The 14,617-nt window shown below is 44.3% G+C and overlaps 1 protein-coding gene across 1 annotated transcript; it reads right to left on the bottom strand.

Moving 5' to 3' along the window:
• Positions 1 to 8,003: 8,003 nt before the first annotated feature.
• Positions 8,004 to 8,544, bottom strand: LOC110872986 (protein RESPONSE TO LOW SULFUR 3). The gene has a single exon (XM_022121886.2). The coding sequence runs from the start codon at positions 8,472 to 8,474 to the stop codon at positions 8,145 to 8,147; it is 330 nt and encodes a 109-aa protein (XP_021977578.1). The 5' UTR covers positions 8,475 to 8,544; the 3' UTR covers positions 8,004 to 8,144.
• Positions 8,545 to 14,617: the final 6,073 nt, after the last annotated feature.

The following is a 14,617-nucleotide window of genomic DNA, read 5'->3' as shown; positions in this document are numbered from 1 at the left end:
TGTGGAGGAAACGTCTGCTGACACCAGATGGTTGCTTTCCCGTGGAGTGCCCTTGGTAATTTCTTTTGCTCTTTCTTATTCTTTTGTTTTTGCGATTTTTATCTGATTGCCTTGTTTTATGCAGCTTGCTGACCGTATTCTGAATTCGACTGAGCTTGCCACGTACATGCTTGAATTGGGTCGAGCGGGTTATAATAGCGGTCGTAAGTTTGGGTATGCTGAAGGCAAGTCTGCGGCTATCAATAATGAGAAAGACTACCACTTTGAGCTGTATAAAGAGGATTGTGATGGTGCTTATGCTGCTAAGCGCAAGGACTTTTCAACCCTAGAGTTCGCCGTTGTCCGAGCGGCGCAGAAGTTGTCTCGGAAACCGGATGGGGTTGCCTTGTTGAAGAAGGCTTTGGGAGAAGATGTTGACGCGGCGGGGGGTGCTGGCCCCAGTCAGACTTGAACGGTGGATTCCGGCCTGTGTGTCGTGTATGGTCGTGAATCGGCCTGTAATGTTGGTTGCTTTAAGACAATTTAAATTTTGTTTACCTGTGGGTGTGTGTACCTGGGATTCTTGTGAATATGTTATCGCTTTTTTCTACGGTTATGCGAATTTTGTTATCGTCATAATATGTGCATGTTTAATTACTTTGATCAGGTGTCACGAATGAATGATGGCGCTGACAGGTGATGTTGTGTTACTACAACGTTTTATTCTGTCGTTTGAACGTGTGCGCTTATAGGTGACATACGAAGTGATCGAGTTGCAGGTTATTGTGTGGGCTCAGCTGTGATCAGCCTTGGGAGCATTACAATGTTTAGTTACCTTGCTATCGATATTTTCGTGTTTATGTGGGCACGAAGTTATGTTTTGGCGTTTTGTAGGCTTTGGTTGTGTTTCTGACCCGGCTGTTCACTTGGTTGTGACGAGCCTTGGAGGTCTACAACGTTTCCTATGGTCGAGCCATTGATGTTTTCGTGTATGCCCAAAGTAATAAATGCAGTTGTGACAAGAAATTTGCATGAAATAAAAGTAGCCAAACACTTCTTGTATTAAAGTAAATGTGTTGGCTGTACGCCCTTTACGATTACATGGTTGTGTTACATGTAGCACTTTCGGAGTTGTTGGGCATTCCAGGTTCGTGGAACCTCTTTGTCGTTGATGGTGCGTAGTTTGTAGGTTCCCTTGCCGAGCACTGCATCGATTATGTACGGGCCTTCCCATTTGGGAGCCAGTTTTCCAGGCTTTTCTGCGTTGGAGGCTTCATTGTCCCTTAAGACATAGTCTCCCGGGTTAAAAGTGCAGACTTGGACTCTGGAGTTGTAATATTTCTCCAGCTTCGTTTCGTATTTGGCCTCGTTGATTGCTGCCATCTCTCTCCGTTCTTCTAGGAGGTCTAGGTCGATCCTCCTTTCTTCTTCATTGTTGATTACATTCATGGAGAGCATCCTTGGAGATGGCAGCCCGATTTCTGCTGGGATAACAGCTTCAGACCCATAGACCAAACTGAACGGCGTTTCACCGTTGCTTGTTTTTGGCATTGTTCTATGGGCCCACAGTATGCTTGGTAGTTCGTCGACCCAGCCTCTTCGTTTCTCGCCGAGCCTTGCCTTGATACCATCAACGATACTTTTGTTGTCTGCCTCTACTTGACCATTCCCTTGCGGGTGTGCAACCGAAGAGAAGGTATGCTCGATGTGTAGTTCTTTGAACCATCGTTCGAGGTCGTCTGCTGCAAAGTTAGTTCCGTTATCGGTGATGATTCGGAGAGGTAAGCCGAACCGGCATATGATTTGTTCCCATATGAATCGTTTGACGACTGCCGATGTGGTTGATGCAAGCGCCTTTGCTTCTACCCACTTGGTGAAGTAGTCCACCGCGACTATTATGAACTTGACTGCCCCCGGTGCTTCTGGGAAAGGGCCTACCATGTCCATGCCCCATTGTTGAAAAGGCCATGCGGTTGTCACGGGTACTAGTTCGTTCTTGGGGCACATGGTCTTTGGCGCATGTCTCTGACAGCCACTGCACTTTCTCAATTCTTTCACAGCATCAAGATGCATCCCGGGCCAGTAGTATCCGGCATTCATTACCTTTGCCACTACCATTCGAGGTCCGGCATGGATACCACAAATTCCTTCATGCACTTCCCGGATCAGGTAATTTGCGTCGTCGGTGTCAACACATCGTAGCAGTGGGCCAAGATACGACTTTCGGTACAGTATCCCATCTGCCATCTGATAGTGTTCTGATTTGTATTGGATCTTTCGCGCCTCGGCTTTGTTTTCTGGAAGTATCCCAGACTGCAAGTACATGATTATCGGTGTCATCCAGGACGTTGTTCCTGTCTGGACAACGCTTACTTCTCTGAGTGGAACGGATGGGTTGCTCAAGACCTCTATGCGCACATCCTTTGCTAGGTGCTGGAAACTTGTTGATGCAAGCTTGCTTAAAGTGTCCGCCGGCTTGTTTTCGCTTCGATTTATGTGGTGCACTTTGTAGGAATAGAAGGTTTGTAGCAACGTTTTCGCTTGGTTGAGGTAGAGTGCCATTATATCGCCCTTGGCTTCATATTGGCCGTTGATTTGGCCTGCTACTAGCATGGAGTCCACATGTGCTTCGATGTGTCGGACCCCCATTTTGATCGCCAACCGCAGGCCAGCCAAGAAGGCTTCGTACTCTGCTTCGTTGTTTGTGCTCTTGAAATCGAGGCGTATGGCGTATGTGAACTCGTGTTTGTCTGGGCTCACCAGCCTTAGCCCTGCACCTGCTCCATCCTCGTTAGATGCACCATCTGTGTACAACAGCCATGGCTCTTCTGTTTGCTTTTTCTCAGCTTTTTCCATCGCTTTACATTCTCTGTCTTTGTCATTTGGGACTTCCGTCATGAAGTCTGCCAAAACTTGGCCTTTGATTGATGGTCTTGGTCTAAAAACCACATTATGGCCCCCCAGTTCTATTGCCCATTTAGCTAACCTTCCTGATACCTCTGGCTTTGCAAGGATATTTCCAATGTTGTAGTTTGTTAGCACGTGGATCACGTGGTTGGCAAAATACCTGCGCAGCCGTCTTGAAGCGTGAATCAGTGCAAGGACTAGCTTCTCCATGATTGCATACCGAGTCTCTGGATTGGTCAAGGTTCACGACACATAGTACACTGGTGTTTGAACACCTTGACGATCGACGAGTAGTACAACCCCAACTGCCCTGTCGGAAGCTGACAGGTAAAGAACCAAAGGTTCTCCCTTGTTTGGTGCGGTTAATGTTGGCAGTTTTATGAGGCAATCTTTCATCTCGCAGAACGCACTTTCTGCTTCCGGAGTCCATTGGAACTGGCTTTTCTTCATGCAGTTGCGTAAGGTCTTGATGAATGGGAAGGATTTTGCAGCGTGGTTAGCTAGGAAGCGATTGAGTGCGGCTAATCGTCCTGCTAGTTTTTGCATGTCTTTGATGTTTGATGGTGAAGGCATCCTTTCTATGGCTTGGACCTTTTCCGGATTTACCTTAAAACCATCCTTTGTGAAGATGAAACCCAAGAACTTCCCTTCTTCCATTCCGAATGAGCACTTTGCTGGGTTCAACTTGATACTTACGCTGCGTAGCGTATTGAAGGTCTTCTGTATGTTCGCCAGCGTCGTGCTTTCCTCTTTGCTCATGATTACCAGATCATCCATGTACACTTCTATGTACTTACCAATGGCGTCACTGAATGTTTCGTTCATCAACCTTTGGTATGTCGCGCCTGCATTTTTCAAGCTGAAAGGCATCTTGGTGTAGCAATACAGGCCTGTTGGCGTGCGAAATGCGGTTTTATCTTCGTCTTGAACGGCCATTTGAACTTGATGGTACCCTTTGTAGCAATCCAGAAAACATTTCCACCGGAATGTTGCCAAAGAATCGATTTTCTCGTCTATGTCTGGTAAAGCGTAGCAGTCGCGGGGACATGCCTTGTTCAGATCCTTATAGTCGACGCACATTCTCCAGCTGCCATTTGGTTTCTTTACCATTACTGGGCTTGCTACCCATGTTTGGTACCTGACTTCTCTGATGATTCCTGCGTTTAGCAACTCTAGCACTTGTTCTTTCATGGCATCGTGTTTGATGTCCCCTAGGTGGCGTTTGGCGTGCACCACGGGCTTTGCGTCTTCTGAGACATTTAGACGGTGTTCTGCTATGTGCCGTGGAACACCGACCATATCAGCCGGTGTCCAGGAGAACACGTCCATGTTTTCGTGCAGTAATTTCTTGAGCGTCGCGCGCGTTAAGTCAGACATAGCGGGCCCCAGGGTGACTGTTTGTTCTGGGTATGCGCTGTTCAATACCCATTTTTCTGCCTCTATGCGCGGTGCTGGCTTGCTTGCTTTGGCTGGTCTGAGTTCATCTGTTGCTAGAACTTCTTTACTTGCATATATCAGCGCAATGCCTGTTTCGGTGGGGAATCCTACAGCGGAATGTGGTGCAGAGCAGATCATACTGAAGTCTCCTTGGGATTCTCTCCCTAGGAGGATGTCGTGTCTTGAGTGTGCCGGCAGGACCATGAATGTGACTTCTTTGGTTCTTGAATTTCTTCCGTCCGAAAGTAACACTGGGAAAGATATTTGCCCTAGGGGAAAGACGGCTTCATTACAGAAACCAGTTAGTGGGTAATCGACTGGTTCTAAGCGCGCCTTGTCCTCTTGATCAAATTGATTGAAGCACTGTTCGTATATGATATCCGCGGTGCTCCCCGGATCGATGAAGATATAGTCTGTTTGGTAGTGGCCAATCACTCCTGGGATGACTATTGGTCGCTTTTCTCTCGGACCTCCTCTAATAACTGGGAAAATAACTTGCTTCTCGCGCCATGAATCATCCTGCGCGCGCTTGTTGTAGTTTTTTCTCGGTCTTCGTGGACCTCCCTGCACCATGTGGGTTTCTAGCTTTCTGAGCTTCTTGTTATCTGGCCCCTCGTCTCTTCTTTGTATTTGGCGGTAATCACACTTTCCGCCCTTGACTAAATGAGTGAGCTTTCCATCCCTTAAGGCTCTTTCGATTTCTTGTTTCAGGCTGAAACAGTCATCAGTGAGGTGACCCGTATCCTTGTGGAATTCACAGAAGAGATTTGGGTCTTGGCCTCTCTTGTTGCGCATCTGCAAGGGTGGTTTGAACTGATGGTTCTCTGTGGCTAAGACTTCAGAAGGTGTTTTGGTCAGTGGAGTCCACTGCTTTTCTCTGTTTTCTCGCTTCACTTCTTTTCGATGGGCTATTTGATTGATTGTATGGCGTGCGTCTTCCCATGGAGGGCTTCTTTCTCTGTGCCCAGAAGCCTTCCAGGGTTGATTTCTGCCCCTTCTGTTGTGTCGATCATTATGGTTGTGTGCGTGCTGACGGTGATCGTCACCAGTCAACTGCCTGTCTGTCTGCGCAATGGTTTTGGCTGCTTCTACGAAGGTTTCCCAATCCTTGGGTCCTTCGTCTCGTCCTTTGATTCTTTTAACCAAATCGTCACACTTGACTGCCCTCATGAAGTGAGCGCGCATCATCTTTTCTGGTATATCTCCGATTTCTAAACATTCTTTGTTGTACCTTGTAATGAAGTCTTCTACGCTCTCGTAGTCTTTTCTCCATATGTTTAAACAGTCGCCGGGGTCTCTGGCTTGTCTTCGCTGCTGAGAGAAGTGTGCTAGGAACTTTTCTCGGAAATCGACCCATGACTTGATTTTACCTGCCGGTAAATTGTCGAACCAAATGCGCGCTGCGCCGACGAATGTTTGAGCAAACAGGTGGCACCAGGTTGGTAAGTTCCATCCACCTGTTGCTCCTGCACCCTTAAACACCTGGAGGTGATCATCTGGGTCCGTCAACCCGTTGTATTTACCCACGTTGTGTGGTAATTTCGTTTTGTCGATGGCCGCGCATGCGATTTCTCGGATGAATTTTGAATTTTCAGCCATGTCCTCAGGACGATAGCTCAAGGTGTAATCATGCTCTGCTTTTGGGTTGTACCCCGCGCGCTTGGTTGGTTTGTATGCTTCGTGCTCCGGATGAAGTCTGCTAAACACTGTGGATTCCTCCTTGTAAGTTGGGTCGTCTTCTTCTTCATCCCACTCCGTATTCATGTTGCGCGCGCCCAAACGGGTTTGGATCGGCTTTCGTTGTAGATTGGAGTTTTGCACGAAGTTGCTCTCTGTTTCAGCATAAGTATCGTGCGTGTCGTGTACGCTGGGTCTTCTTATATTTTGCACTGGTCCTCTTTCTGGACGTAAGTTCCACGCATTTGTCTGCTGAGCCGTGTGTGTACTCAGAGACCTTGGTTGTGGAGTTACGAATGCTGATTGGTTAGCTTGCGCTTGGAGCATGGCTTGTTGTGCACTGAGCTGCGTATAAACGAGGTTTATGGACGCCATCTGTTCGGCGTACCAGGAAGCCAGAGTTTTTCCCTCGGGTAGCCCTAAAAGTGCAAAATAGTTGAGTTGTGCTTGTTCCGATGGAGCAGAGGGGCCTGCTCCATGGCTTAGAGTCTGCATCGGCGGGGGTGTTTGGAAAACAGCTCCATTTGTGGTTTGAGTGGTGATTCTTGCTGGTGGTGTTTGGAAAGTGGGTCCAGCTGTGGTCTGGTTAACGACCCTAGACACACTCCCAAAGATAGGAGGGAAATCATTGTTCAGTTGCCCCTCTTGGATGGTTTCGTTCCTTTGACTCCTTTGGACGTGTGCTGTGTCCGAAACGAGTTCAAAGGAAGAAACTTCTCCGTCGACTGGGTGTGAGGGAGTTTGTTCAGCCATTTTGACGAGTGTTTGTCAATAGAGAAAAGAGATGAGATTGGTTTTGCAAAAAGCGGATGGCGCCAATGTTGAAACACTGGTTAACACAAGGATAATCAATGGGGTTATTTCGTCTGTGGGGTTCAACCTCTTTTCTTGCTCGCAACAATGGGTGGAGATCTGCAAAACAGTAAACACCGTTAGTCTCGTTAAGAGGGGGAGAAGGGGGGTTTCCCTCTTAACCAGGCTCCGGCGTGAGAATAAGTACTGTTTTGAGAGAATAAACAGTGTGTGTATAGAGTGAATATCGAGAGTAAAGATCCTGAACCTGAATGATGAAGGGTCCTATTTATAGCCGGAGGGTGAAGAAGGGAGGAGCAGCTGTGCCAGCTGTGGGTGCGCGCCAGCTGTCCGACCAAGAGGAATATCCTCTTGGTCTGCTCTGTCATGGCAAGTGTAGTGGTACACGTGGCGTTCTTACATTCGCCCACGCTGGATACCTCGTACTGGTACCGTCAGACCTGCTCCCTGATTTGTCGCAGGCCTATGTGGCATTCTGCGAGTGGTGACACGTGTTGTCCTTTATGTCGGATAGAGCATCTTTGGTGCCAGCTGTGAATCATCCAGAAGTTTCTGGAAGCTTCTGGATTGCTTCGCTGACATGGATGCTTTGTGTGCATAAGAGTGGTGTGGTCCCTGCCATGTAGGCAGAGAATTTGGACCATACCTCTTCATACTTGAAAGGGTTCGGAACTCATGATGCGTGCTTAATCTTGGGCTAACAAATGTTTGGCCATACCAAAAACAAACATTACAGATCCGAGATCCATACTCGACACTTCCATATTCCACCACGTTACATTTATTTCCTTAACCTGACGACTACCAATCCAAGTGAAACTCAAATGACAAATCTGATCTTTTACATCAATAGCCTTTTGATTAAAAACAAGGCTGTTACGACTTCGCCAGATAGCAACTTGGATTATTGAATATAAAAGTTGCTTCCATTTTATTTTAGCCTGTGGCCACCTGCACCAAGACACCACCAACTCCCATACAGCTGCAGTGAATTGGCAAGCGATGAACAGCTGATTCTTCACTCTCCACAGAACTTGCATAGCAAATATTCCTTCTTTGTAGAGACACCATGTCGTCTTGTTTATAAACAATTAAGAATAAATATGACGGAAAATTCGGGTTTATTCCAATTTATGTAAATCCTGATTCCGGTATTTAAAGTCAATATGAAATGTAACCACATCATCAACTGAATCAAAACCCAAACTTTTATATCCATAAGAGACAAAAACAAAATTCAATTCTGCAAATCAATCTAATTTTAAACCCTTTGGTCAAATCAATCTATATATTTTTACAATCTCAGTATCAATTTACGAAAAGTACATTCATCATGTCTGAACAGAAGCTGATTCGATTATCTTCTGAGCAACCGAAAGCTGTTCCATCAACATAACCAGACGCTCTCTGTAAGCACGCGCCTGATCCACGGCCTCAGCTTCAAGCTCTCCCAGCTGCGAGCACAGGCGCTCCTCCGCGTCCTCCGCCACGCGCAGCCGCTCCCACGTCTTCTGCAACTCCATCTTCATCTTCTCTTCTCTCTCTAGACTCCTTTTCAATTCTCTCTCTAGTTCCTCGTTTCTTCTTCTCAACACCTCCTCCTCCGCCACCGTCTTCGCCGCCGCAGACCGGTGGGTTTGAACCGCGACGCTTGGTGCCATAGATATGAAAGAAAGAAGGATATTGGTTTGTTGGCTGATTTGGTTGTGGTACGGTCTCTCCTTGATCTCCGGTTTATTTATACGCGTAATTGAGGGTGTCCAGGTTCAATGTACCTGAATTTATTGGTTTTCTTTTACCTTCTAGACCTTTATGTTTAAGCCAAATTACTCTCCAAGCCACTATATTATTATAATTTTATTATATCTTTTATGTGGTTGAAAATTTATCACAGATTCGTCGGGCTATTCTCCACCGGAAGATGCAACCGCTTTATTTTTTAATATTTCTATATTGGCCGCTTAAGAAAAGACAAAAAGAATAAGGCCACAACCCAAAATTTGATTTTCACACTCTGTAACGTAATACGACCCTAATGACGTTGGTGCACCCCAAAATTTGATTTTTATTGTGTAAGGTAATACGACCCTAATGACGTGGGTGTCAAGAGACTCCCACTCAACAAAGCCAGAAAAGCAACAAGCAAGAAGCTAAGGGAAGAAAGCTCAAAGTTTTCTGGTGGGAGCTTAACATCCCAAACACGAGAACAAGCTTAATGGGTTTGTCTGGCCGATCACAACCAAGTTAAATAGAGTTAAGAGTAACATGCCTATAAATAGAGGGTTCATCCTCTTTTTCATTCAACTCACTTTTGACTTGGACATTCCAGCCACTTACTCTCTCTTACTCTACAATACACATCTCTCTCTCTAGAATACAATTATTAGACCATATTATTATTGTTATTAGTGTGAGTCCACGGCCCAACTTAGATTTCTAGGGTTTCATATATTCTCTATACAATGTAATCTTATTGAATCAATAAAGCATTTTATCAGAGCTAACCTAGGCTCTGATAAAATGGTATCAGAGCTAACCTAGGCTCTATACCGTTTCCGCTGCATCACACACAAATAACCAAACCCTAGCCGTCACCACTTGAGAAAAACCCTACACAGGGCGGCGTGCCGCCACTGCCGCCGCCGCCCTGTCCGGCCACCGTTCGTTTTCTGTTTCGTTTCCTATTCACTTTTCCTATTTGGTATCCTAAATAAAGTTCCGGTTTCGGTTTTTAAATTCTAGCCACTATTCCTACATCTTTTATTTGGACGACACTTGTAATCAGATGCCAAGAAAACCACACATATGATGCTACGGCATCTTGTTGATTCCGCATCTCCGTCATGCCGCTCCTTGTTGTCGCGTCGCCCGCTCATTGGACTACGGTCCCGCGCCGCCTACAGGACTACGATCCACTGTCGCGCCGCTATTTGTCGCCGCTGCCTTGCCGCATTGGATGCTTCTTGTCGGATCAGGGATCATTAAAAAAAAGTGGATTCTCATTAAAGATTACAAGATTGTGGAATTTTAGCAGAAGTTTTGACCAAATCTTAAGAACGCTTCTTTTTCTTGATGTTTTTTTTTTCAGTCATAGCTTTCGGTTTCCTTCCGCTTCGACTGCGGGGGAGTATTAGACCATATTATTATTGTTATTAGTGTGAGCCCATGAGCTCAGCTTAGGTTTCTAGGGTTTCACATATTCTCTATATAATGTAATCTTATTGAATCAATAAAGCATCGAGTCTTTTACCATCTTACAACAATTATACATCATTCCCTGAGCTGAGTTGCTAAGCTCATGAGCTCTTGAGCAGCTTCCAGCCACGAGCTATGTAACCTGGAATCACCACAGCTGTTAGCTAACCGATGAATCTCGACCATAACCTCCCTGAGCATTCTCTATCTCTCTTATACATCTATATTTTATGTTTATACATTCTTCTTGGATAGATTACTAATGTTGAGCGTCGGAGGGTGATCCAGAGACCCCGGTCTCTGGCCCCTTCTAACAGGTTCTTTTGTGTTGTAGGTACAAGCTAAGAGGTGACGAGACTGACCCGAGGAACGTTCATACCTTCCCTTAACCCTATCTATGTTATTTCGACAGAACCATATAGAAGGTGTTAAAATAAGATTTTGAGGTGCTTGTATAAATTGTTTGCGACCACGGTATACGTATCCTATAACATTATACAGCCCGTATACGTTGTTTTATATATATTTTTTTAATTTGTTGGTTCGACATAATATTTCTCGATACGTGTGTGACTCGACGTAAGATTGTATTAATCGGCGTAATATTCCTTGATACGCGTGCATTCGATGTAAGGTTCCTTGATTCGACGTAAGATTCCTCGATTCTCGTTCTAGTTATTTGATTCGACGTAATATTCCTCAATTCGCGCGTTAATAATTTGAAAAGACACAAAAACTTAGCATATAAACGACTATAATCTTGTTCATTTTCAACTTCTGTTCGTTTCTTCTATATGTTCTCTGTATTCAAGTTATTTTACGCTAAAAAATTTCGTTTTGGGCCGACAATTATTTTTTCGGTGGTGACTCAACTAGCTAGTCGAATTAGACAATGTATGATTTGAATCAAAATGACAATTCAGGATTGTTTGATTTAAATATTCCATTTGATCTAACTCTTGTGCCTGATGTCAATCAGGATCCCAACGATTTTGGTGTAAATCCTAATAGGATCCGTAGGGTTTGGATGCCTATCAGGGTAATAATGTTGGTGTAAATCCCAACGTAAGTGATCCATCGTCGTCCAGTAGTGTAGGACCACCGACCAGTAGTGGAGAATCGCCGCCCGGTAGTGGAGGACCGCTGTCAGAGGGTGAAGGTGACGATGAACCTAGTGAGTTTAAAACCGACCAAGTATAACATTTATTTTTATACATTTTTCGTATGTTTAATAGAATTGTTTTATAACCCCAAAGTGTTTAGAACTGGTGTAGAGTCGTCGGACGCGACAACGAGTACGCCATAATCACCAAACACACGAAGTACGAGGAAACCCCTAGCCACCAGGCCCTAAAAATATGGCTTATATGCGATTTTGGTGGCCACCACAAGCAAACAGCCACGATCAGACGGAGTGAAACCAATAAATTCGATTGCGAGTTCCAACTGATTGCGACATACAGAAAGAGGTCACGGGTTTGGACTTTAAAGGTTGACAAAGCTAAGCACAACCAGGAACCCTTTCTGTATCTTGAGGGGCATCCGTCCCTAATGAAACTAACTCAAAGGAAGATAGAGCGGTGTAGCAGCTGACGCATTAGAATAAGCGACCACAAGACATTTTTTCGACCATTAAAAAATAGAACCTCGAAAATGTCTCAACAAGAAATACAATAAACAATGCGCAAGCGAAATTGGGTCAATGGGAGCAACTCGTCGAGACTCCAATGCAGATTCTTTTCAACCAGTTGAACAAAATTGGGTTTGCTTTCTTCCACTGAACATCTGAAAAAACGAAAGGCTACAAGATGTTTCCTTTATTCACCCAAAGTCGAACGACTTATGGTGTGCCTTCCCGCTTGTGTTGCTTATAGACGCCATGCCGCTCGTCTAGATTATTAGTGTCACACCTTCACACCTCTCGTTTTGCATAGCCTATGCGTTCATAAGCAACGAAATACAGGAAAACTTCACATGGGTGTTACAAAAGTTGAAAGATTCATTGGACAGTGCTATGGAGCCTCGTGTAATAGTAACCAACAGAGACCTCGCCCTCATGAATGCATGTGCAAGCGTGTTTCCGAACCCATTCATTCACTATATAGGTGGCACATACAGGAAAATATCGCTAAACGTTGCAAGCCAAGCTTTAAAATGGAAACAAACTGGAATAAGTTTATATACAAGTGGGGCATGTTGATTAACTCAACCATGGTTGTGCGTAACAACTATTGGTACGAGCGAATACGAGAAAGACTGCTAAGTTTCACACTAATTCTCTTAGTATTTGTACCGTCTGATGATCCCCATTTTCCCGAATGATGAAACTTGCCTAGTCTGTCGTAAAGCATGCCTGGATAAATACGGGGACCATGTGTTACACTGTAGAGAGTTGTCAGGGTTTAAGTATCGCCATGACTTTGTTCGAGACGCGTTAATGGATATCCTCAGACGAGCAGGGATCTCGGCAAAGAAAGAGGCACCGGTTAATTTTCTTACAGACGCGACGGAAGGGAGGTCCACCCTACGCCCGGTTGACGTGCTAGTTTTTGGTTAGGAGGACGGGAAACATGCTTGTGTCGATCTCACGGGTGTTTCCCCCTAGCTAGGTTCTGGGAAAATGGGTTTGTGGCGGGGCAAGCGGCACTGAAAGCAGAGTCCAAGAAGGTGGAAAAGCACGCGAAAACTTGTGAGGATAATCAACATGCCTTTGTCCCCTTGGCGTTTGACACGTTCGGCTCCTTGGCGACGGAGGCGGTTCGGTACTTGGCTAGAGTTCAGCGTGTGGTCCACAGCAACTTTTTGACCCCTCAGGGGCAAGGTTTTGTTTTTAGCAGATTATGATTTTCTATTCAAAAGGGGATAGCAGCGCAGTTTGTTGCTCGTCTACCTGCTATCCTTATGTAATTTGCCCTGGTGATTGGAATGAAATCAAAAGATGGTAAAAAAATCTCTTGTTAATCATAGTTATCGAAATAATAATAATTGTAATTATCTTTGTTTTAAGAGATTATGGATTATTTGTTTTCTAACTGGCTAGAACCACATAAAGAACGATTTATGTCTTTCTGGACCGATCAACATCTTAACTTCGATCAACGTACAACCAACACGGTGGAGAGTCAACATGCGCTTTTGAAGAAATGCCTCAACGAATCAAACAACAAGTTGAATAAAGTTGTATTGTTTATCGATCAGGTCCTAGAAAACCAGGTAAAGAGATAAGAGGCAACACTGAACAAAGCAGGAGACATACAATGGATCACCATGACAAACCATTCCTTAATTTCCTACGAAAGAAGGTTTCACATGCATGTCTGGATCTGTTAGTTGATGAAATCAATGGAATAGAGAAGTTTCAAAATGCTAATGGTACATGCGAATGTCACTTGTTTACAAGTTGTGGGTTGCTGAAACTGATTGAAAAACAAAGAAATCTGGATAAAACACTTTGTCGCGCTACGCGGCAACAAACAGGATACCATGTGGCGCCCCGCGAGCATTTAAATATAATATATCTGATACTTTGTTATCGCGCTACGCGACTGAGGAGCAAGGCCCCTGTCGCGCGACGCGACAGGGTGATATGTCGGCAAATCGTTGTTTTTGAATAGGGTTTGCATATAAATTCATCATAAACTTTCAAAACTCATAAATTACGAACCAAGGAGCTTGTGGATGAATTTTCAGTATCTTTTGGAGCGTTTTCGAGTTCTTAGAGCATACGGTTGAAGATACGAAGCCCGGGAATCATCCTTGTCGCATATTTGCCATTCGGGTGTCTTCACTTTCGTCTCTTTCTTTCCATTATGTTTCGTGTTCTTGAAATTATTTGTTTGCGATATTTGTAATGACTTTGATCGGCTAGATTTTGTTAACTACCTAGACGGATGAATGATTGTTTAAAGTTTCGTTTTTTATAAAGGATATTTGATTTTTATGGATTGTTTATGAATTATAGGCGACTTGATCAATTGATTAGATGTGTTCGCATGCTTAATATTGTTTATTACTTCGCATGAATCTTGGTGACGGTTTTATCACATAATAGAGTCGTGCTAGGTTTTAGATTTTGGTGACTGTCGGTATCACATAATAAATCTTAAATCTTCAGGGTTAAATCAGCGGATAAACCTTAGAAGTAATATTCGGTAATCTTATAAAATTAAGTGTTCTACTAATTTTCAATAGCTGAGAGGTGCGAGATTTTTGTTAGGTCTAAGTCATTAAACCGTAAGGTAGGAGCTTCGTTAGGAGTAAACCTATTGGCTATTGTCTAACAAGTCTAATTAAGAAATCAAGTTTACCCTAGGTTTAGGTCTCGAGAGGGAGTGAGCCTTGTAGGGTACTTTCATAAACCCATTAGATATCTTGAAAGAGAGTCTAACAACCGGTAATCGAAACAACTTCTAGGGTGCCATAAGTGTCTCTTGAGAAGGGTTAGGAGTCTTGTTCGGTATCCCGAAAGGTGAGAACTTTATGATCCCGGTTCCCTATTAATCAATATCCTAATAAAATTGTAACTAAAAACAATCAGGATTCTTGTCTAGGTAGTGCCTTCCACCATCTGAGTTAAGTCCAAAGTTCGTTCGTTTAGTTAACTTAGGTA

Source organism: Helianthus annuus, chromosome 8 (genome assembly GCF_002127325.2).
Source record: "Helianthus annuus cultivar XRQ/B chromosome 8, HanXRQr2.0-SUNRISE, whole genome shotgun sequence".
Taxonomy (NCBI): domain Eukaryota; kingdom Viridiplantae; phylum Streptophyta; class Magnoliopsida; order Asterales; family Asteraceae; genus Helianthus; species Helianthus annuus.
Note: the sequence above shows the minus strand (reverse complement) of the source record. Positions and strands in the feature narration are given on the sequence as shown.